Source organism: Coregonus lavaretus (assembly GCF_964263955.1).
Source record: "Coregonus lavaretus genome assembly, chromosome: 7".
Classification (NCBI taxonomy): Eukaryota; Metazoa; Chordata; class Actinopteri; order Salmoniformes; family Salmonidae; genus Coregonus; species Coregonus lavaretus.
In genome coordinates, this window is record NC_139994.1 from 35,033,366 (window position 1) to 35,058,436 (window position 25,071).

General features: G+C 43.6%; 1 protein-coding gene across 1 annotated transcript in view; it reads right to left on the reverse strand.

Moving 5' to 3' along the window:
* The window catches only part of snx27a (sorting nexin 27a), a 53,403-nt gene extending 28,332 nt beyond the window's left edge, over nt 1–25,071 (reverse strand). The window contains exons 1-3 of the mRNA XM_084165583.1: nt 24,747–25,071; nt 12,780–13,011; nt 3,750–3,942 (exon numbers count right to left, since the gene is read on the reverse strand). Coding sequence (XP_084021709.1) covers nt 3,750–3,942; nt 12,780–13,011; nt 24,747–25,057 — 736 coding nt within the window. The 5' untranslated portion in view covers nt 25,058–25,071. The remainder of the gene's footprint in view (nt 1–3,749; nt 3,943–12,779; nt 13,012–24,746) is intronic.

Consider the following 25,071-nt stretch of genomic DNA (forward strand, 5'->3'; position numbering starts at 1 on the left):
TCATGTTTCCCACTATAGGAGTGTTCCAACCTCAGCCATTGGGTAGCATTGTTGTCTTTTGTGTGTGTCTGTGCTTGTGTTTTTGCAGCAGTAACTCTGAGCTTCTCTATGAGAAGGCTGATAGAAGGACACTTTTCACAGACCGATGTCGATAGATTGAGAGGGACTCTGGCTGATCCGGAGACCCTAGTGACGGGGGAAGGTTAACAATTGAAGTGACCATACACATCGTTGTCCAGGTTATACCAACGATGGTACTGATAGAGGGGAGTATTGGGTATCATCTTAACCATTGTACCAGAGTGAGGGAACTGAGGATTGAGAGATTTCAGATCTCCAAGATGCACCAGATATCCTTATCATTCATTTCTCTACACTTGACTAGTTACCTGAGAATAAGGGGAATGGAGTACTGATAATAATAAAGAGCAGAAGGAAAAGACACAGAAGGGATCACTATTAGAATACAAGGGTTAAAATATTATTGGTGTGTGAGAAACCAGCACAAAGAGTATGGGGAAGTCACATGGGGTAGTGTGACCTTAAGATAATGAAAGAAAGAGACAGGTGAATCATAGACATAAGGAAAACAGTCCAAGACTTAGATAAACAATTTGATGTAGTATTTGATGTAGATTTCCAGGGGAAAGTGTTATTAGAAGAGAGAAGTGTAAGCAAATTGTTAGAATAGGAACAAGGAAAGGGAAACACTAGATTAATGTCAAATAGAGTATGAGAAAAATATAGGAATGTTACAATAAAACAATTGGGTTATATAATTTGGGAGAATTCAAGGGAGAATGTGAAACATAATGATTTTTCATGTAGACAATGTTAATAGGGATTTTTTGGATTGGAAATTAACTCAACTGGACTGTTATGATCTGTCCTTTCCTGAGGTTGCTACGGATGGTGTCGTAATGCATTGCAGAGATCAATTGGCTCAGAACGGTGTAAACCTCAATAAAAACCAAAAATCCTCTACTTGGCTGAAGAGGAAACAACAAAGGCGTTGAAGAGGTTCCTGTCCGACCCACCCCTGTCAGGAGAACTGAATCCAGCATCAAATCAAAGCAATATACTGGTTTGCACATGGACAAAACAGGATGATGGTGGAGGTGTGGCGGTTCAGGTGTGACATTGGAATTGGGACATTGTTATGGGTAATTCAAGATGAACTATGAACTACATAATGAAGAATAATGAAGACGCCAGAAGATTGAGTGCCGGTGGAGGAAGGGAGTGTTAGTTGAGGTAGTATGTTGATTAAGGAGGTATTATACACTACTAAATTTATAGTAATTTGGACAATGCATTAGGGTACTGATCTGATGTAATTCTTGTTATGAGGAAGTTAATGCTAGAATTATTATAATATAAATATACATTCGGCTAGTATCAATATGTGCCAAGGTGAGAGTTTTAACTTTGAATGATGGAACAAAGGTGACTAATTAAGAATTGTCATTTTAAAGTTGTTTTGGGTAATTCATTTGATTATGATTATAATTTATAAGTGGACTGACTGATCTGAATAACTTATTAATATTAATGCTTAATAATGTCGACATGGCAATTAATTGATTAGATATGGATATTGATTATTTTGATTGTTATAATACTTGTGATATGAGTGATTAATCTTTGTATTGATGGGACAATATTATAATGTCCCAAAGGGGGGATATGTGGTATTATTTCATGTATCATTAAGGCAAATGTAGGGAGAGGTCAAAGCAGAGACATTTATGTGTTTATCATGGACTCCCTGCAGCTGGTCTGGGTGTGTCAATGACATGTGATGGCTGTGTGGAGATTGGAGTAACAATGGACCTAGTGTTATCATTTGTTTTGCTTATGACCTTATGACCTGACACATGGCCACATGCACATAAACTCAAGGGCCAGGGAGGATGGTAAATGATAAATGCCTTAATGTATGTACGTATATTATTTGTAAAGAAGGGGTCTGCAACCATATAATGAGATTAGGGAAAGGGTCTGCTACCAATATAATGCGATTAGGGAAGAGGCTTCCTGTGGAAAAGCGCCCATGACCTTTTGGAGTACATTACAGGTGACATCTGGACGTTGAAAGCTAAGGTAGAGTGGTACTAAAATAAGTTAATCATTTGCCCTAAGGGGAGGGACTGTATATGCTATGTAACATGATTATGCATTTGTGTGTATAAAAGGGAGCTCTAAGCTAAAGGAAGACAGTTGTGGCTCCATGGACCAAACTCGGCTTTGTTCTTCAATAAAGTCTAAATTCTTAAATTCACAGGCTCCGATGTCTTGAGAGATATTTTTGAGTTGATTATCTAGTCAAATGTTTCTACAACACTTTCTATGGGGTTGAGATCTGGAGACTGGCTAGGCCACTACAGGATCTTGAAATGCTTCTTACGAAGCCACTCCTTCGTTGCCCGGGCGGTGTGTTTGGGATCATTGTCATGCTGAAAGACCCAGCCACGTTTCATCTTCAATGCCCTTGCTGATGGAAGGAGGTTTTCACTCAAAATCTCACGATACATGGCCCCATTCATTCTTTCCTTTACACGGATCAGTCGTCCTGGTCCCATTGCAGAAAAACAGCCCCAAAGCATGATGTTTCCACCCCCATGCTTCACAGTAGGTATGGTGTTCTTTGGATGCAACTCAGCATTCCTTGTCCTCCAAACACGACGAGTTGAGTTTTTACCAAAAAGTTCTATTTTTGTTTCATCTGACCATATGACATTCTCCCAGTCCTCTTCTGGATCATCCAAATGCACTCTAGCAAACTTCAGACGGGCCTGGACATGTACTGGCTTAAGCAGGGGGACACGTCTGGCACTGCAGGATTTGAGTCCCTGGCGGCGTAGTGTGTTACTGATGGTAGGCTTTGTTACTTTGGTCCCAGCTCTCTGTAGGTCATTCACTAGGTCCCCCCGTGTGGTTCTGGGATTTTTGCTCACTGTTCTTGTGATCATTTTGACCCCACGGGGTGAGATCTTGCGTGGAGCCCCAGATCGAGGGAGATTATCAGTGGTCTTGTATGTCTTCCATTTCCTAATAATTGCTCCCACAGTTGATTTCTTCAAACCAAGCTGCTTACCTATTGCAGATTCAGTCTTCCCAGCCTGGTGCAGGTCTACAATTTTGTTTCTGGTGTCCTTTGACAGCTCTTTGGTCTTGGCCATAGTGGAGTTTGGAGTGTGACTGTTTGAGGTTGTGGACAGGTGTCTTTTATACTGATAACAAGTTCAAACAGGTGCCATTAATACAGGTAACGAGTGGAGGACAGAGGAGCCTCTTAAAGAAGAAGTTACAGGTCTGTGAGAGCCAGAAATCTTGCTTGTTTGTAGGTGACCAAATACTTATTTTCCACCATAATTTGCAAATAAATTCATTAAAAATCCTACAATGTGATTTTCTGGAATTTTTTTCTCAATTTGTCTGTCATAGTTGACGTGTACCTATGATGAAAATTACAGGCCTCTCTCATCTTTTTAAGTGGAAGAACTTGCACAATTGGTGGCTGACTAAATACTTTTTTCCCCCACTGTATGTGTAATATGATGCCTGTGGTGTTGGAGCTATAGGCACTATCTGCATGTCAGCATTGCAAATTATTGAAGGGAATTGAGGTTGCCATCCTGAACCTTCTGTGAGTATTTTCCTTATTTACCTCTCCTCAATTCCCTACAGGTATGCTCTACTCTTTTCTACCTCATTCTCTACCTTTGCTTCCTTCTCCTCTCGCTCACCTCTCTCCAGGTACTCCTCCAGGCCCCTGCGGCGTGTGTCCAGCTGCTGCTCAGACAGGGAGAAGGGCCACTTCCCTGGGATCTTGGGGAAGGTGTAACTGGCAAACTCCCTCTTCAGGTTCTGGTTCAGGATAGCAAACTCCCGGTAGCGCTTGGAGCACAGCTGCCTGCCCGAAATGTACACATTGTACACCTGTAGGGGACAGACCGAGGTGAGTGGGAAGGCGCAATGACAGAAAACTGGGAAATGATGCACAGTATTCACTTGTAAAAGATGAGACATGTACACAGGGCTCTAAAGTGCGACCATTTTGGTTGCATATGCTCCTAAATATTTTGCTGTGCGACCTGGACTTTTAATTTGGGAGCACCAGTGTGCCTGGTAGATCAGCTTTAATATTGCAGATAGATTGTAGCTTCCATCAATGTAATTGTCAGCATCCTTTCCAATCCCCTATACAGGGGTATTCACCCCCCTTGGCATTTTTCCTATTTTGTTGCCTTACAACCTGGAATTCAAATGGATTTTATTGGGGTTTGTATCATTTGATTTACACAACATGCCTACCACTTTGAAGATGCAACATTTTTTATTGTGAAACAAACAAGAAATAAGACAAAAAAACGGAAAACTTGAGCGTGCATAACTATTCACCCCCCCAAAGTCAATACTTTGTAGTGTCACCTTTTGCAGCAATTACAGCTGCAAGTCTCTTGGGGTATGTCTCTATAAGCTTGGCACATCGAGCCACTGGGATTTTTGCCCATTCTTCAAGGCAAAAGTGCTCCAGCTCCTTCAAGTTAAATGGGTTCCGCTGGTGTACAGCAATCTTTAAGTCATACAACAGATTCTCAATTGGATTGAGGTCTGGGCTTTGACTAGGCCATTCCAAGACATTTAAATGTTTCCCCTTAATCCACTAATGTTGCTTTAGCAGTATGCTTAGGGTCATTGTCCTGCTGGAAGGTGAACCTCCGTCCCAGTCTCAAATTTCTGGATGGCTGAAACAGGTTTCCCTCAAGAATTTCCCTGTATTTAGCGCCATCCATCATTCCTTCAATTCTGACCAGTTTCCCAGTCCCTGCCAATGAAAAACATCCCCACAGCATGATGCTGCCACCACCATGCTTCACTGTGGGGATGGAGTTCTCGGGGTGATGAGAGGTGTTGGGTTTGCGCCAGAAATAGCGTTTTCCTTGATGGCCAAAAAGCTCAATTTTGGTCTCATCTGACCAGAGTACCTTTTTCCATATGTTTGGGGAGTCTCCCACATGCCATTTGGCGAACACCAAACATGTTTGCTTATTTTTTTCTTTAAGCAATGGCTTTTTCTGGCCACTCCTCCATAAAGCCCAGCTCTGTGGAGTGTATGGCTAAAAGTGGTCCTATGGACAGATACTCCAATCTCCGCTGTGGAGCTTTGCAGCTCCTTCAGGGTTATCTTTGGTCTCTTTGTTGCCTCTCTGATTAATGCCCTCCTTGCCTGGTCCGTGAGTTTTGGTGGGCGGCCCTCTCTTGGCAGGTTTGTTGTGGTGCCATATTCTTTCAATTTTTTAATAATGGATTTAAATGGTGCTCTGTGGGATGTTCAAAGTTTCTGATATTTTTTTATAACCCAACCCTGATCTGTACTTCTCCACAAGCATTGAAGGTCCCCAATTACACAGCGGCCTCCATTCTTAAATGGAAGAAGTTTGGAACAACCAAGACTCCTAGAGCTGGCCGCTCGGCCAAACTGCGCAATCGGGGCAGAAGGGCCTTGGTTAGGGAGGTAACTCCAGAGTTACTCTGTGGAGATGGGAGAACTGTCCAGAAGGACAACCATCTCTGCAGCACCCCACCAATCAGGCCTTTATGGTAGAGTGGCCAGAAGGAAGCCACTCCTCAGTAAAAAGGCACATGACAGCCTGCTTGGAGTTTGTCAAAAGGCACCTAAAGGCTCTCAGACCATGAGAAACAAGATTCTCTGGTCTGATGAAACCAAGATTGAACTCTTTGGCCTGAATGCCAAGCATCACAGGGCGGCAGGTAGCTTAGTGGGTAAGAGCGTTGTGCCAGTAACCGAAAGGTCGCTGGTTCTAATCCCCGAGCCGACTAGGTGAAAAAGCTGTCGATGTGCCCTTGAGCAAGGCACTTAACCCTAATTGCTCCTGTAAGTCGCTCTGGATAAGAGCGTCTGCTAAATGACTAAAAATGTAAAAATGTAAATCACGTCTGGAGGAAACCTGGCACCATCCCTACGGTGAAATATGGTGATGGCAGCATCATGCTGTGGGGATGTTTTTCAGCGGCAGGGACTGGGAGACTAGTCAGGATCTAGGGAAAGATGAATGGAGCCAAGTACAGAGAGATCCTTGATGAAAACCTGCTCCAGACTAGGGCGAAGGTTCACCTTCCAACAGGACAACGAACCTAAGTACACAGCCAAGAGAACGCAGGAGTGGCTTCGGGACAAGTCTTTGAATGTCCTTGAGTGGCCCAGACTTGAAACCGATCGAACATCTCTGCAGAGACCTGAAAATAGCTGTGCAGCGATGCTCCCCATCCAACATGACAGAGCTTGAGAGGATCTGCAGAGAAGAATGGGAGAAACTCCAAATACAGATGTGCCAAGCTTGTAGCGTCATACCCAAGAAGACTCGAGGCTGTAATCGCTGCCAAAGGTGCTTCAACAAAGTACTGAGTAAAGGGTCTGAACAATTTCTAAAAACCTGTTTTTAGAAATACATACACAGTGCATTCGGAAAGTATTCAGACCCCTTGACTTTTTCCACATTCTGTTACGTTACAGCCTTTGAAATTGTTGCATTTATATTTTTCTTCAGTATATAAAAAGGTGCATTTTTATGGTGAATATTAGCTTCCCCAAACTTGAAACTCACGTGGCGCCTATGTATGCCAGTAAAGCGGATTAATGTGCTTAATTTTAAGAATTGAGCAATAAATATAGCAGCACGAGGAAGCTGAGATCCTCTTTTAAATAGTGGCCAATCAAAACTCTACACCACTGTGCAATCGCATGTGAAAACAAAGTACTTAAGTAAAAAATGTTTTTTGGGGGGCATCTGTACTTTATGACAACTTTTACTTTACTATATTCCTAAAGAAAATAATTACTTTTCACTCCATACATTTTCCCCTCACAGCCAAAAGTACTCGTTACATTTCGAATGCTTAACAAGACAGAAAACATTTTCAATTCACGCACTTATCAAGAGAACCTCCCTGGTCATCCTTACTGCCTCAGATATGGCGGACTCACTAAACATAAATGCTTCATTTGTAAATGGTGTCTGAGTGTTGGAGTGTGCCTCTGGCTAGCAGTAAAAATATATAAAAAGTAAATACAAATCCAATTCTGCCATCATGTTATCTTAATACAGTTGAAGTCGGAATTTTACATACACTTAGGTTGGAGTCATTAAAACTCGTTTTTCAACCACTCCACAAATTTCTTGTTAACAAACTATAGTTTTGGCAAGTCGGTTAGGACATCTACTTTGTGCATGACACAAGTAATTTTTCCAACAATTGTTTACAGACAGATTATTTCACTTATAATTCACTGTATCACAATTCCAGTGGGTCAGAAGTTTACATACACTAAGTTGACTGTGCCTTTAAACAGCTTGGAAAATTCCAGAAAATGATGTCATGGCTTTAGAAGCTTCTGATAGGCTAACTGACATCATTAGAGTCAATTTGAGGTGTACCTGTGGATGTATTTCAAGGCCTACCTTCAAACTCAGTGCCTCTTTGCTTGACATCATGGTAAAATCAAAAGAAATCAGCCAAGACCTCAGAAAAAAAATTGTAGACCTCCACAAGTCTGGCTCATCCTTGGGAGCAATTTCCAAACGCCTGAAGGTAACACGTTCATCTGTACAAACAATAGTACGCAAGTATAAACACCATGGGACCACGCAGCCGTCATACCGCTCAGGAAGGAGATGCGTTCTGTCTCCTAGAGATGAACGTACTTTGTTGCGAAAAGTGCAAATCAATCCCAGAACAACAGCAAAGGACCTTTGTGAAGATGTTGGAAGAAACAGGTACAAAAGTATCTATATCCACAGTAAAACGAGTCCTATATCGACATAACCTGAAAGGCCGCTCAGCAAGGAAGAAGCCACTGCTCCAAAACCGCCAGACTACAGTTTGCAACTGCACATGGGGACAAAGATCGTACTTTTTGGAGAAATGTCCTCTGGTCTGATGAAACAAAAATAGAACTGTTTGGCCATAATGACCATTGTTATGTTTGGAGGAAAAAGGGGGTAACTTGCAAGCCGAAGAACACCATTCCCAACCGTGAAGCACGGGGGTGGCAGCATCATGCTGTGGGGGTGCTGTGCTGCAGGAGGGACTGGTGCACTTCACAAAATAGATGGCATCATGAGGAAGGAAAATGATGTGGATATATTGAAGCAACATCTCAAGACATCAGTCAGGAAGTTAAAGCTTGGTCGCAAATGGGTCTTCCAAATGGACAATGACCCCAAGCATACTTTCAAAGTTGTGGCAAAATGGCTTAAGGACAACAAAGTGAAGGTATTGGAGTGGCCATCACAAAGCCTGACCTCAATCCTATGGAACATTTGTGGGCAGAACTGAAAAAGCATGTGCGAGCAAGGAGGCCTACAAACCTGACTCAGTTACACCAGCTCTGTCAGGAGGAATGGGCCAAAATTCACCCAACTTATTGTGGGAAGCTTGTGGAAGGCTACCCGAAACATACGAAAAATGTAGTTTACTGGGCGACTTTCACTTGAGTCATTTTCTACTAAAGGTATCTTTACTTTTACTCAGGTATGAGAATTGGGTACTTTTTCCACTACTGCGATTCCGTAATGACTGGGCTTATAAGAACACGTTTCACTAGGCTCTGTGCTCTCTAACCGTGTTCCAGGGGTCCTAGGCCTATGGGCTACGTTTTGAGTAACTTGGCCACTTTAGTTGTGATAAAAACATTATCAAAACATATAAGACAATGGGCTAGGCTACATTAGCGACTGGCAGTTAGAAAGTTTGGTAGGCTACTAATGACCATCAGCAGCATCAGAGCGCAGTTTTGGAGAAGCCTAGTTACTGTTACTAAACGGTCACGTGGAATTTGACTGTGGTCATGACTCGTGACTGCCGGTGTGGTCATCGTAACAGCCTTAGTCCACAGAAACCCACACAGTCGTGAAGACGGCACGGCAGCGCATCTTCCCTCTCAGGAGGCTGAAAGTATTTGGCATGGGCCCTCTGATCCTCATAAAGTTCTACAGCTGCACCATCGAGAACATCTTGACTGGCTGCATCCCCGCTTGGTATTGCAAATGCACCGCCATCGACCGCAAAGCGCTAAAGAGTGTGGTGCGAACAGCCCAGTACATTACTGGGGCCGAGGTCCCTGCCATCCAGGATCTCTATAATCAGGCGGTATCAGAGGAAGGACTGAAAAATGGCCAAAGACTCCAGCCACCCAAACAATAGACAGTTCACTCTGCTACCGTCCGGCAAACGGTACCGGAGCATCGGCTCTTGGACTAACAGGCTCAGAGCCAGCTTCTACCCCCAAGCCATAAGAATGCTAAATAGTTCATTAATGGTTACCGGCACTATCTTGCACTGACCCTACGCACATTCACCATCAGAAAGTATTCAAACCCCTTGACTTTTTCCACATTTTGTTGTGTTGTGGCCTGAATTTAAAATAGATTGAATTTATATATTTTGTGTCACTGACCTACACACAATACCCTATAATGTCAAAGTGGAATTATATTTTCAGATATTTTTTACAAATTAATAAAAAATGAAATCTGAAATGTCTTGTAACAACACATCTGCCACACTGATCCTCAACACGGGGGCCCCTCAGGGGTGCGTGCTCAGTCCCCTCCTGTACTCCCTGTTCACCCATGACTGCATGGCCAGGCACAACTCCAACACCATCATTAAGTTTGCCGACGACACAACAGTGGTAGGCCTGATCACCGACAACGATGAGACAGCCTATAGGGAGGAGGTCAGAGACCTGGCCGTGTGGTGCCAGGACAACAACCTCTCCCTCAACGTGACCAAGACAAAGGAGATGATTGTGGACTACAGGAAAAAAAAAAAGAGGACTGAGCACGCCCCCATTCTCATCGACGGGGCTGTAGTGGAACAGGTTGAGAGCTTCAAGTTCCTTGGTGTCCACATCACCAACGAACTATCATGGTCCAAACACACCAAGACAGTCGTGAAGAGGGCACGACAAAGCCTATTCCCCCTCAGGAGACTGAAAAGATTTGGCATGGGTCCTCAGATCCTCAAAAAATTCTACAGCTGCACCATCGAGAGCATCCTGACTGGTTGCATCACCGCCTGGTATGGCAATTGCTTGGCCTCCGACCGCAAGGCACTACAGAGGGTAGTGCGTACGGCCCAGTACATCACTGGGGCCAAGCTTCCTGCCATCCAGGACCTCTATACCAGGCGGTGTCAGAGGAAGGCCCTCAAAATTGTCAAAGACTCCAGCCACCCTAGTCATAGACTGTTCTCTCTGCTACCGCACGGCAAGCGGTACCGGAGTGCCAAGTCTAGGTCCAAAAGACTTCTCAACAGCTTCTACCCCCAAGCCATAAGACTCCTGAACAGCTAATCATGGCTACCCAGACTATTTGCACTGCCCCCCCACCCCATCCTTTTACGCTGCTGCTACTCTGTTAATTATTTATGCATAGTCACTTTAACTCTACCCACATGTACATATTACTTCAACTACCTCAACTAGCCGGTGCCCCCGCACATTGACTCTGCACCGGTACCCCCCTGTATATATAGCCTCCCTACTGTTATTTCATTTTACTTCTGCTCTTTTTTTCTTAACACTTTTTTTGTTGTTTTATTTTTACTTTTTTTGTTAAAATGAAATGCACTGTTGGTTAAGGGCTGTAAGTAAGCATTTCACTGTAATGTCTGCACCTGTTGTATTCGGCGCATGTGGCCAATAAAATTTGATTTGATTTGAACCCCTTTGTTATGGCAAGCCTAAATAAGTTCAGGGGTAAGAATTTGCTTAACAAATCTCATCAGTTGCATGGACTCATTCCATGTTCAATAATAGTGGTTAACATGATTTTTAATGAATACCTTATCTCTGTAGCCCACACATACAGATAATTGGAAGGTCCCTCAGTCGAGGAGTGAATTTCAAACACAGATTCAACCACAAAGACCAGGGAGGTTTTCCAATGCCTCGCAAAGAAGGGCACCTATTGGTAGATTGGTAAAAAATATTTATAAAAAATATTTATATATATATATATATATATATATATATCCCTTTGAGCATGGTGAAGTTATTAATTACCCTTTGGATGGTGTATCAATACACCCAGTCACTACAAAGATACAGGCGTCCTTCCTAACTCAGTTGCCGGAGAGGAAGGAAACTGCTCAGGAATTGGTGACTTTAAAACAATGGCTGTGATAGGAGAAAACTGAGGGTGGATCAACAACATTGTAGTCACTCCACAATACTAACCTAAATGACAGCATTTACAACTCTTCATATTTTTAAGTATGGTAGTGGCTGCATCATGTTATGGGTTTGCTTGTCATTGGCAAGGGATTTATTTTTATTTTTTATAAAAAAACAGAATGGAGCTAAGCACAGGCAAAATCCTAGAAGAAAATCTGATTCAGTCTGCTTTCCAACAGACACAGAGACAAATTCACCTTTCAGCAGGACAATAACCTAAAAAAGAAGGCCAAATATACACTGGGAGTTGCTTAACAAGAGGACATTTAATTTTCCTGAGTGGCCTAGTTAGTTTTGACTTAAATCGGATTGAAAATCTCTAGCAAGACTTGAAAATGGCTGTCTAGCAATGATCAACAACCAACTTGACAGAACTTGAAGATTTTTAAAAGAATAATGTGCAAAACTTTTACAATCTCTTAGAGACTTACAGCTGTATTTCGTTGCCAAACGTGATTCTAACATATATTGACTCAGGGGTGTGAATTAGATATTTCTGTATTTCAATTTCAATAAATTAGCAAACATTTCTAAAAACATGTTGTAACTTTGGCATTATAGGGTATTGTGTGTAGATGGGTGAGAAAAAAAAAATATTTAATCAATTTTGAATTCATGCTGTAACACAAAATTGACACTCCAACACAAAACCCACACACATTCACCACACACACACACACACACACACACACCATTTGCTGTTGCTACTCTGTTCTTTATTTTACACGAATTATTATCTATCCTGATGGCTTGTCACTTTACCCTGCCTTCATGTACACATCTACCTCAAATACCTCATACCCCTGCACATTGATCTGGTACTGGTACTCCCTGTATACAAAACATAAAGAACATCTGCTCTTTCCATGACATAGACTGACCAGGTGAATCCAGGCGAAAGCTATGATCACTTGTTAAATCCACTTTAAAATCAGTGTAGATAAAAAGGGGAGGAGAGGTTAAAGATGGATTTTTAAGACAACTGAGACATGGATTATGTATGTGTGCCATTCAGACAGTGAATGGGCAAGACAAAAAATGTAAGTGACTTTGAACTGGGTATGGTAGTAGGTGCCAGGCGCACCAGTTTATGTCAAGAACTGCAACACTGCTGGGTTTTGCACTCTCAACAGTTTTCTGTGTGTATCAAGAATGATCCACCACCCAAAGGACATCCAGCCAACTTCACACAACTGTGGGAAGCATTGGAGTCAACATTGGCCAGCATCCCTGTGGAACGCTTTCAACACCTTGTAGAGTCCATGCACCGACATATTGAGGCAGTTCTGAGTGCAAAGGGGGGGGGTGCAACTTAATATTAGGAAGGTGTTCCTAATGTTTGGTATACTCAGTGGAGGTCGCATTGTATATGTGATAACTGACAAAGGCCTACACATTTTGGTATGGCAGAACTCTGCACTGCAAAAGACACAGACTAAACTTTTCTAAAAGCCCATTCTCTAGTAAACTAGGCCTGCCAGAAACCTCACCAAACTTTTAATTTTTTACTCACCACAAACCTCTCGGCATGCTGCTCCACGTGCTTGAAGGTGGGGATGGAGATGGGCACGGCCTGCTTGTCGCTGTAGTCATAGCTGAGCTGGGCCGCGCTCTCGTCCACGGCCTCAAGGCCGTCTGCCTCCTGGGGCGGCACAGACAGCACAGAAAGCAACAGCTCCCTCGCCCCGGCCCGGATCAGATCCACCACCTGCTTGTGGGTGGCCCCCTCCACGCTCACACCATTACTGTGGGACGCAGAGTGAGAGATGGCGGGATGGGATCAGTCGGTGCTCATGTTATGCCCATTAATGGTGGTAGTTTTTGGTTAGGCCTATCCTCCAACACCTTCCTCGAAATTATACACGGTTGCCTTATTCTGTCTAGTTAGAGTGACTAGTGACAACGCTCCATGGTATAACTCAGTAACCTGCTAAACTTTTACCATTGATATACAGTCGTTGTCAAAAGTTTTGAGAATGACACAAATATTAATTTTCACTAAGTCTGCTGCCTCAGTTTTTATGATCGCAATTTGCATATACTCCAGAATGTTATGAAGAGTGATCAGATGAATTGCAATTAATTGCAAAGTCCCTCTTTGCCATGAAAATGAACTTAATCCCAAAAAACAATTCCACTGCATTTCAGCCCTGCCACAAAAGGACCAGCTGACATCATGTCAGTGATTCTCTCATTAACACAGGTGAGAGTGTTGACGAGGCTGGAGATCACTCTGTCATGCTGATTGAGTTAGATTAACAGATTGGAAGCTTTAAAAGGAGGGTGGTGCTTGAAATCATTGTTCTTCCTCTGTTAACCATAGTTACCTGCAAGGTAACACGTGCCGTCATCATTGCTTTGCACAAAAAGGGCTTCACAGGCAAGGATATTGCTGCTAGTAAGAATGCACCTAAAATCAACCATTTATCGGATCATCAAGAACTTCAAGGAGAGAGGTTAAATTGTTGTGAAGAAGGCTTCAGGGCGCCCAAGAAAGTCCAGCAAGTGCCAGGACCGTCTCCTAAAGTTGATTCAGCTGCGGGATCGGGGCACCAACAGTGCAGAGCTTGCTCAGGAATGGCAGCAGGCAGGTGTGAGGCGAAGACATTTGGAGGATGGCCTGGTGTCAAGAAGGGCAGCGAGGAAGCCACTTCTCTCCAGGAAAAACATCAGGGACAGACTGATATTCTGCAAAAGGTACAGGGATTAGACTGCTGAGGATTGGGGTAAAGTCATTTTCTCTGATGAATCCCCTTTCCGATTGTTTGGGGCATCCGGAAAAAAGCTTGTCCGGAGAAGACAAGGTGAGCGCTACCATCAGTCCTGTGTCATGCCAACAGTAAAGTATCCTGAGACCATGCATGTGTGGGGTTGCTTCTCAGCCAAGGGAGTGGGCTCACTCACAATTATGCCTAAGAACACAGCCATGAATAAAGAATGGTACCAACACATCCACCGAGAGCAACTTCTCCCAACCATCCAAGAACAGTTTGGTGACGAACAATGCCTTTTCCAGCATGATGGAGCACCTTGCCATAAGGCAAAAGTGATAACTAAGTGGCTCGGGGAACAAAACATCGAAGTGTTGGGTCCATGGCCAGGAAACTCCCCAGACCTTAATCCCATTGAGACTTTGTGGTCAATCCTCAAGAGACGGGTGGACAAACAAAAACCCACAAATTCTGACAAACTCCAAGCATTGATTATGCAAGAATGTGCTGCCATCAGTCAGGATGTGGCCCAGAAGTTAATTGACAGCATGCCAGGGCGGATTGCAGAGGTCTTGAAAAAGAAGGGTCAACACTGCAAATATTGACTCTTTGCATAAACTTAATGTAATTGTCAATAAAAGCCTTTGACACTTATGGAATGCTTGTAATTATACTTCATTATACCATAGTAACATCTGACAAAAATATCTAAAAACACTGAAGCAGCAAACTTTGTGAAGACCAATACTTGTGTCATTCTCAAAACTTTTGACCACGACTGTACAGTACCAGTCAAAAGTTTGGACAAACCTACTCATTCAAGGGTTTTAATTTATTTGTACTATTTACTACAGGAAATATGAAATAACACATATGGAATCATGTAGTAGCCAAAAAAAGTGTTAAAACATTGTCCTGTTGAAAAACAAATGATAGTCCCACTAAGCCCACACCAGACGGGATGGCGTATCGTTGCAGAACGCTGTGGTAGCCATGCTGGTTAAGTGTGCCTTGAATTCTAAATAAATCACTGACAGTGTCACCAGCAAAGCACCCACACACCTCCTCCTCCATGCTTCATAGTGGGAACCACACATGCAGATATCATCCGTTCACCTACTCTGCGTCACACAAAGACACAGCGGTTGGAACCAGAAATCTGACATTTGGACTCATCAGACCAAAGGACAGATTTCCACCGGTCTAATGTCCATTGCTCATGTTTCTTGGCCCAAGCAAGTCTCTTCTTTTTATTGGTGTCCTTTAGTAGTGGTTTCTTTGCAGCAATTCGACCATGAAGGCCTGATTCATGCAGTCTCCTCTGAACAGCTAATGTTGAGATGTGTGTTACTTGAACTCTGTGAAACATTTATTTGGGCTGCAATCTGAGGCTGGTAACTCTAATGAACTTATCCTCTGCAGCAGAGGTAACACAGGTCTTCCTTTCCTGTGGCGGTCCTCATGAATGCCAATTTCATCATAGCGCTTGATGGTTTTTGCGACTGCACAAAGTTCTTGAAATGTTCCGTATTGACTGACCTTCATGTCTTAAAGTAATGATGGACTGTTGTTTCTCTTTGCTTATTTGAGCTGTTCTTGCCATAATATGGACTTGGTCTTTTACCAATAGGGCTATCTTCTGTATACCACCCCTACCTTGTCACAACACAACTGATTGCCTCAAACGCATTAAGGAAAGAAATTCCACAAATTAACTTTTAACAAGGCACACCTGTTAACTGAAACGCATTCCAGGTGACTACCTCATGAAGCTGGTTGAGAGAATGCCAAGAGTGTGCAAAGCTGTCATCAAGGCAAAGGGTGGCTACTTTGGGTGAACGGATGATTTCCGCATGTGTATTTCCCACCAGAATGCATGGAGGAGGTGGTGTTATGGTGTGGGGGTGCTTTGCTGGTGACACTGTCTGTGATTTATTTAGAATTCAAGGCACACATAACCAGCATGGCTACCACAGCATTCTGCAGCGATACACCATCCTATTTGGTTTGGGCTTAGTGGGACTATCATTTGTTTTTCAACAGGACAATGACCCAACACACCTCCAGGCTGTATAAGGGCTATTTTAACAAGAATGAGAGTGATGGAGTGCTGCATCAGATGACCTGGCCTCCACAATCCCCCGACCTCAACCAAATTGAGATGGTTTGCGATAAGTCGGACCGCAGAGAGAAGGAAAAGCAGCCAACAAGTACTCAGCATATGTGGGAACTCCTTCCAGACTGTTGGAAAAGCATTCCAGGTGAAGCTGGTTGAGAGAATGCTAAGAGTGTGCAAAGCTGTCATTAAGGCAAAGGGTGGCTATTTGAAGAAAACATATATTTTGATTTAACACTTTTTTGGTTCCATGTGTTATTTCATCATTTGATTTCTTCACTATTATTCTACAATGTTGATTATTTAATTTATTTTTAATAAAGAAAAACCCTTGAATGAGTAAGTTTGTCCAAACTTGACTGGTACTGTATGTTTTACTGTCACATACACCGGATAGGTGCAGTGAAAATGTTGTTTTACAGGGTCAGCAATAGTAGTAGTACAGCGCCCCTGGAGCAAATTAGGGTTAAGTGCCTTGCTCAAGGGCACAGACAGATTTTTCACCTTGTCGGCTCGAGTATTCGAACCAGCGACCTTTCGGTTACTGGCCCACTAGGCTACCTGCCGCCCTACAAGGCGGCCTACAAGTTTACCCTGTGGTGACATGCCTCCCTCCTTAACACACGGTGCAGAGGCCAGATGGCAGCAGCATCAGGTGCCTCGGCTAATCTGCCTCTGAGAACCAAGGGGGTTGAGGGAGGGAGGGCAGGGGAGCGCCTGCCTGCCTGCCTGCCTACCACACACACTGATCCCGTCATTACTTATTTATTTTAGTAATAGCAAACAAGAAAGTGAGACAAACAAAGGCTGAGGGGTGGAGGGAGATGGAAGAGAAAGCAAAAGGCAACAAGACTAGAGGGGAAAATCAGTGTTTTCCACAAGTACATAGTAACCAGCCAAATAGAAAAAGCAGCCAGCCATTTTTTTTGTCGAAGGAGCTCTATTTTGGTGGCCTCCGGTACATTCTAATGCCTTGATACCATCTGAAATACAAAGCAAAATTATTTAATACTTTATCGAGTTTACCTCCCAAATTGTAAAGATTTGTTGTGGTATTGTGTAGAAAGACATGACTTTACAATTTAAATTATTGAAAATGTATGAATTCAGTGTTGTTGTTAGGGCCGGATTCGGTCGTCAACGAGGTCGGTCGGGGCCGCACTGAAAATGTGTTACATTTCCTCGCTGTCAAAATTTGCTAAACAAATTGTCCTCCATCCATCGTTTTCAGATTTTTCCATGCTCCCTGACTATCTAGATTTAATTGGATGATTTTTGTATTTACTTTTTACTCAAACCACCTGCGGGCTGGATCCGGCCCGAGGGTCGTATGTTTGACACCCCATGCCTCTATATGATCAGGACTATTTTCTATGTAAGAGAACATGAACATCTTTAACATTTAACCCCTCTTCTCTTGAGATTAAAGTTTTACTGCAAGATATGAAATTGCCACAATGTTTGTTCTTCAAATTATTTTATTAAAACAGAAAAATGAAATAGCCCACATTATCTTGAAAAATTTAAGTTTTTGTTTTTACAGGTTTCCGTTTTTTACAGGTTTTTGCTCTTAAAAATCACACGCCCACAACAATGCTTAAACCACATCAGGAGACCACTTGAGGTCTGGGAATAATCTGAGAAATTTTGACTTTTGGGTGTGGTTACCCTTTAATTGAAGTGCACACCTAGCAAGAGGCTGTTTAGCTGTGTTTTTGTAGCGCACATATGATAGAGTTAGCAAAACAAATACCCACTGGATTGATGAAAATAATCATTCTGCCAGGTAAGCACAGGCTACTTTGTAGTTAACATTTGATTGAGAAGGTTTCTGGGAAAACCTTTATATCTACCAGAAGACTGTTTTCATTAGCATCATTGCTAACAGCTACACAAAGTGGTATTCTCATTGCCTCTTCAGAAAGTTGCAGGAAATACGAATCACTGATGTTCATGTCTTATGATAAACTTGGGCAAATGAATACATTTTCAATACATTTAGTGGATTCGCTACTAAGGTCAATACATGCTTTTATATTGTTGAATTCCGTTTTAATGCCTGGATTCCATGAGGGCCCTAATTACCATATGGATCAGAATGATGGTTACGAATTCCCTGCCGATGACTTATCAGCACCTCACAACCCTGAGCTGCACACTCTGCTCCTTATTCATCAGGACCATAGCCTGAGAGTCTAGAGAGTACCCTAAACCTGCTTCTCAAACTCTCTGACCTGTGTGACCTGTGCCCTGATTAGGTTACTAAGAGGCCGGAAATCTGCCCATCCTCTTGACTCTGCAGGTCACACAGAGACCACACAGGGTACTTTCCACACTGCCTACCTGCAGTCCAGTGGAGTATGGCTCCGGGGTATACAGTGGACTAATATCATGTGGATTATACCCCTTCTCTGGAGCCTATGGGAGTGAAGTACAGGAAGAACATATGGTTCGTATGGAGCAGAATATACACTACCGGTCAAAAGTTTTAGAACACCTACTCATTCAAGGGTTTTTCTTTATTTTTACTATTTTCTACATTTGTAGAATAATAGTGAAGACATAAAACCTATGAAATAACACATATGGAATTATGTAGTAAGCAAAAAAGTGTTAAACAAATCAAAATATATTTGAGAATAGCGACCCTTTGCCTTGCCAGCTTTGCACACTCTTGGCATTCTCTCATCAGCTTCATGAGGTAGTCTCCTGGAATGCATCTCAATTAATTTGTGGAATTTCTTTCCTTCTTAGTGCGTTTGAGCCAATCAGTTGTGTTGTGACAAGGTAGGGGTGGTATACAGAAGATAGCCCTATTTGGTAAAAGACGAAGTCCATATTCTGTCAAGAACATCTCAATAAACAAAGAGAAACGACAGTCCATCATTACTTTAAGACATGAAGGTCAGTCAATACAGAACATTTCAAGAACTTTGAAAGTTTCTTCAAGTGCAGTCGCAAAACCTATCAAGCGCTATGATGAAACTGGCTCTCATGAGGACCGCCACAGGAATGGAAGACCCAGAGTTACCTCTGCTGCAGAGGATAAGTTCATTAGAGTTACCAGCCTCAGAAATTGCAGCCCAAATAAATAATTCAGAGTTCAAGTAACAGACACATCTCAACATCAACTGTTCAGAGGAGACTGCGTGAATCAGGCCTTCATGGTCGAATTGCTGCAAAGAAACCACAACTAAAAGGACACCAATAAGAAGAAGAGACTTGCTTGGGCCAAGAAACACGAGCAATGAACATTAAGACCGGTGGAAATTTGTCCTTTGGTCTGGAGTCCATTTTTGGTTCCAACCGCCGTGTCTTTGTCTTTCTTCAACAGGTTGCAGTGGAGGCCTTGGGATAGTCGTATGGAGTTCAGTAGCAGGACGCCGCCTCTCCAATCCCAGCAACGTTACCGTCTACGACTTTGACTTTAGGGTTAGACTATTCTGCCTCTTTTGCAACGGCACAGTTGTCGGGCACGGCGGAGTCTGGGGGAACCCTCTCCCTGGCTCGGGCAGCCTATGCGACTCCAGCAGCATCCCCACGCGGTAGTAAACTTGTTGCTGACCAGACCCTATTCCTCACCGCCTCCAGATCATCACCAGCCAAAGCTACCCGGCGAGCCGTCGCCAGCGGCAGAGGCCCCGTTTGCCTCTAACGCTCTGCCTGTCCCTGAGCTAGGGGATCCTCCATAAGCACCGGCCCTGTCTGCTGCTACCTCTGATGACCGGTCCAGCCCTGACCTGGGCCCATAGGGAGACCCAGCCACACCACTGTCACCAGTTAAGGACAGTACAGTTTCACCTGACCCAGCCATAGCCCTGGTCCCATTCGTTGTGTCCAGGATGCTCCTGCCCAGCGTGCACCACCTGATCCAGCTCCAGTCCTGCTACCGCTGGACTCAAACCCAGATGTGACAGTGGGGGACACACCAGACCTCATCGGGGCCGACCACTCAGACTTCGCCCCCCAGTGTCCTGTCCCAGGGGCACTACCTATTCCTGCTTCTGGGGTCCGAGCTGATCCACCATCTGCTCTGGATCACCAGCACTGCCTCCTGATCTGGCCCCGAGTTTACCGTTGGGGCCTGCTCCAAGGCCTGCCCTGGGCCCTCCTCTGGTTCCTGCATTGGGGGACTTGCCTGTCTCAGTTGGGGGGGGGGCCTGCCTTGGGACCATTGGGCTCCAGCCTGACATTCCAGCAGGGAATTACTTATTTTGTATGCTGCTCATATTTAGGGGTGGCTGTTACGAATTCCCTGCCGGTGACTTATCAGCACCTCACAACCCTGAGCTGCACACTCTACTTCCCATTCCCCACGACCGAAGCCTGAGAGTCTAGGGAGTACCATACAGGTGCCTCTCAAACTCTCTCTGACGTGTGTGACCTGTGCCTTGATAGGTTGTTAGGGAGGTTACTAGGGACCGGACATCTGCCCATCCTCTTGACTCTGCAGGTCACACAATACTTGCAGTCTCCTTCAAGCAGTCAGAGAGAGCAGCAAGCTCATCTCTGTCCTGCACAACAACAGCTGGACTCACTCATATCTCTGGACTTGTGGGATGGTGTGTGTGCCCAAAGTGAGTTGTGTGACATTTGTATATTGTTCTTCATAGTTAGTTACTACTATTGCCTATTGTATGTTGCCCCTCTGTGTTTACTGTGTAATACTCTGCAGGTAGCATATGCAATCTATACAGTCCTTTGCCATTTATTCTGTAAGATTCTGTATCTGCGCATTTGCGCCCTGGTGTATCCATTCGGTATGTGTGTATTCATTACCTCTGTTACAGAACCACTACCATCCCCCATCTTCTTCAGTGTGTTTAAATAAAGTTAATGTGTGTGAACTCTTGGGCTGCTTTATTCCCTTTCTAACCGGGGCGGTATCAGTGGGTCACAAATCAGTAAAATACGTAGAGCCGGGTCGCTCTCTTTCAATGATGCTCTCCTCTACCCATTATTCCTGCAATGATGATTCACCATCGTCATCAATTCTTTTCATAATTCATCTGCAGATAATCGCCAAAAAGCCTACCAGTAGCCTGTGCAAATTAAGGAGCCAAATTAAAGGCTCTCCCACCGATGCTATTCAGTAGGCTACACTGACTGACGAGTCACTCACTTTAGCATCACTCTCTGGCAAGCTCAGACATCCTAGGAAAGGAAACGTAGGAAATACTTTGGTTTACTTGTCCCGATACGATACCATGGACATATAACCACGTTGCATGATTTAGGAATGGCAAAGGGATATAGGAGATCGACTTTATTCAGTCAGTTTGACATCTTTTATAAACTAGTCAACACTTGCTGTTCAGTTGTCAATCAACACACAATAAATAGCCTACTATGCGCCACGACGCCACGTGGCTAAATTGTGGATTTTGACTCATCGTTACCAATTACATTGCATGGGACATGCAAATTCACAAGCATCTAGAGATCTGTATATAATGATGAGATGCTCATGTCTCCTCCCTAACAATTGGAGCCGTTGTCTCAAAGGGGGGAAAGCAGGCGACAAGCTTAGGTAAAAAATAAGACCATAGAAATGCTTCACCTCTTCCTCTCTAATGCATTTCCCTGTCATCACTCGCTTCGTGACTGACAGGTGCCCATCCTATCAATAGATCGCTAGAAGATGTATATCGTTCATTCTAGAGGGAGTGGGCTCGACAGACTAGCGAATTGAAACATTTAAATGAAAAGTACCCTATTTAATACAAAGTGGAAAATGTAGCAATCTGAAAATGAGTCTGTATTGGGAACTTTTCACAAGCTGTTTCAGGGTGACAAAGAATGGGAGACAAAAAAAGGGCTAGAGGGAGATGTAGGCTAACACCTCTCCACAGCACAGCTTTGATGTAGCCCTGATCCTTCTATCAAATCAGAAAAACTATTATCTGTAGCATCTGCCAAATTAATCTCATGAATACCATATATAGAAACTTGAAGGTAGGTGAACTGAATAGGGATAAAGTCAAAATAAAAAGGGACAGTACCAAGAAAGAGTTGCCCAACTTCTGGCTACTTCATGAGAATGTTTCATTTTTCACTCATTGACAAGGGTGGATCTAAATGATTTGAAATCGCAAATAAGATGTTGCATAACTTTTAAGTTTCCCTCAATCAATAGGAGGGTTTGACAACAGCCTAAAGCCATATAGTAAAACAGCGAGTGTGCATGCGTAAACAAACTAACTTTGGTCAACCTACAAGCCTGATCCACTGACGTGAGCTAGAGGTGTAGGCACTGGGGGAATAACTTGACTACACACATCAAGTTTATTTCCAATTGCTGGGGAAGCAGTAGTGGCTGATTAATGTGTCACATGAACACTACTTATCATACGACACAGACAAAGTGCCTAGTTGCACTAGTTGATGGATAAAAACATACTGTTAAGAAGGCAAAGGCTGCATCCCAATGGTACCCTATTCCCTATATAATGCACTATTTTTGACCAGGGCCCATAGTGCACTACATAGGGAATAGGGTGCCATTTGGACACAGAAATACCCTTTTGATGCCTCAGCAAGTTGTCTACCGTTCCTCATTCTTTCTCTCGTTTTGTCATTGACCGAGAAAAGTTTGGTATTGTTTCCATTTTCTTGTTCCTCAAGAGTAAGGCAAACTAACACTCAAATACAAGTAGAAAAATCAGTGCCCTGAACAGACTGTACTGCTTCTGCAATTACATAAACTGAGTAACTTAGCTAGTTACCTAGTTATTGCCGCGTTCAAAACAACTGGGAACTCGGAACTCTCCGACTTCCAAGGGTTCAAACCAACTTGGAATTCGGGACCCCCCCCAAAAAAGATAATAACAGCTCCAACTCGGTGTTGCGACTCAAATCGATTTGAAAGGTCATCCAACTCGGAATTCCAACTCGGAAACTCGGGCCTCTTTCTAGAGCTCCGACTTTCCGATCTGAAGACCACTGACGTCATAATTTCACCTCGTATTTTTCTGAGATCCCAGTTGTTTTGAACGCGGCATGATGAGGAATCCCGAGTTGTATGACCTTTCAAATATATTTTTTCCCAATGGTACCCTATTCCCTATATAATGCCTCTTTTTGTCCAGGGCCCATAGTGCACTACATAGGGAATAGGGTGCCATTTGGACGCAGAAATACCCTTTTGATGCCTCAGCAAGTTGTCTACCGTTCCTCATTCTTTCTCTCGTTTTGTCATTGACCAAGAAAAGTTTGGTATTGTTTCCATTTTCTTGTTCCTCAAGAGTAAGGCAAACTAACACTCAATTAAAAGTAGAAAAATCAGTGCCCTGAACAGACTGTACTGCTTCTGCAATTACATAAACTGAGTAATGTGGTGTAGGAAGACCATATCATTTGCAACTTTTTTAGGAAGGTATGAAAAGTTAATTCCCTCCTCTGAGGTTCTGATTAAAATTAGCTTTTCCTGACTTGAGGTGCTGGCCTTTCCCCAAACATTTTTTAAAACTGGGGTCCAGCCTTGCTCCACCCAGACACACTGACTTGCACACAAATGCACACAGAAATAGGGCAATAACAATGCCCATGGCATGGGAAAACACACTGACCAACACAACTACAAGCAACCCATGACACACAAACACACTTCAAAGCATGATTGACTAGCTACATACAGTCACGGGGGTGATTAGCCTGGTTATGGTAGACTGTCAGACTTAGTAAAACTCCCCTTTCACACAGTTGAGTTGAGTTGGTGAACTGTCTGTCTACAGTTGGTTGATGACAATAACTGACCTACTCACTGTCATTATCCTGTCAGTCATGAGGACACTAGACTGGGAGAGAGCCCTGTCTTTATAATCTCCCATTTAATCAAATTATTAACGTTACCAAGAAACCAATGACAACTCTGACATTCTCAGTTCATGAGCACAGGGTTAAGATCACTCACTGACTGCTCAAACGTACTGTACCTCTGCCAAATTAGCTAGTTAGCTAGCAAAGATCATATTGTTTGTTGTGGTGGTGCGATGATTTTTGAACACACACTACTCACAAATGTGTTCAATGATTGTCGGTCTGGATTTGTTTACTAAAATGCTTGCTAGTTAACGTTTACTAGCTAGCTACAGATAACATTTAAGTCAATTACTGCAGTGAGGTTAACTAGCTAGCAACTTGTTAGCCACTTAGCTAGTTACCTAGTTATTGCCGCGTTCAAAACAACTGGGAACTCGGAACTCTCTGACTTCCAAGGGTTCAAACCAACTTGGAATTCGGGACCCCCTCCCCCCCCCAAAAAAAATAACAGGCTCAACTCGGTGCTGCGACTCAAATCGATTTGAAAGGTCATCCAACTCGGAATTCCAACTCGGAAACTCGGGCCTCTTTCTAGAGCTCCGACTTTCCGATCTGAAGACCACTGACGTCATAATTTCACCTCGTATTTTTCTGAGATCCCAGTTGTTTTGAACGCGGCATGATGAGGAATCCCGAGTTGTATGACCTTTCAAATATATTTTTTCCCAGTCGGAGGTAGTTTTTTCCGAGTTCCCAGTTGCCTGAACGCGCTGAAGTCGGAGATTTCCGAGTTCCCAGTTGTTTTGAACGCGGCATCAGTCATCCCCAGAGGTAACTAGCTAGCCAACTAGCTACCGACCGCTATTATTACGGGTAAAGAAAGCTGACTTACACCTCCAGAATCCTGTCACCCTTTGATATGCCAGCTCGGTCCGCTGCCCCTCCAGGCAAAACAGCACTGACATGCTGAAGAGGTGCGTACAATTCCCCATTGATGCTTCGCAGTTGTCCTCCTTCGCTAACTTGTCCACGAACGTTGAATCCATATCCTGATTCCGACTTTACAATTCTAACCATCCGTGGACCTGACGTCACTTGGGTAGCATTTTCGACTCCAGTACCAACTACCGAACCTGCAGCGGGTCCATTACGGGAAGCCGAAGGGAGAGCCGACCGAATTTCATCGCTTTCAACATCCGCCATCTTCTACTCAATGC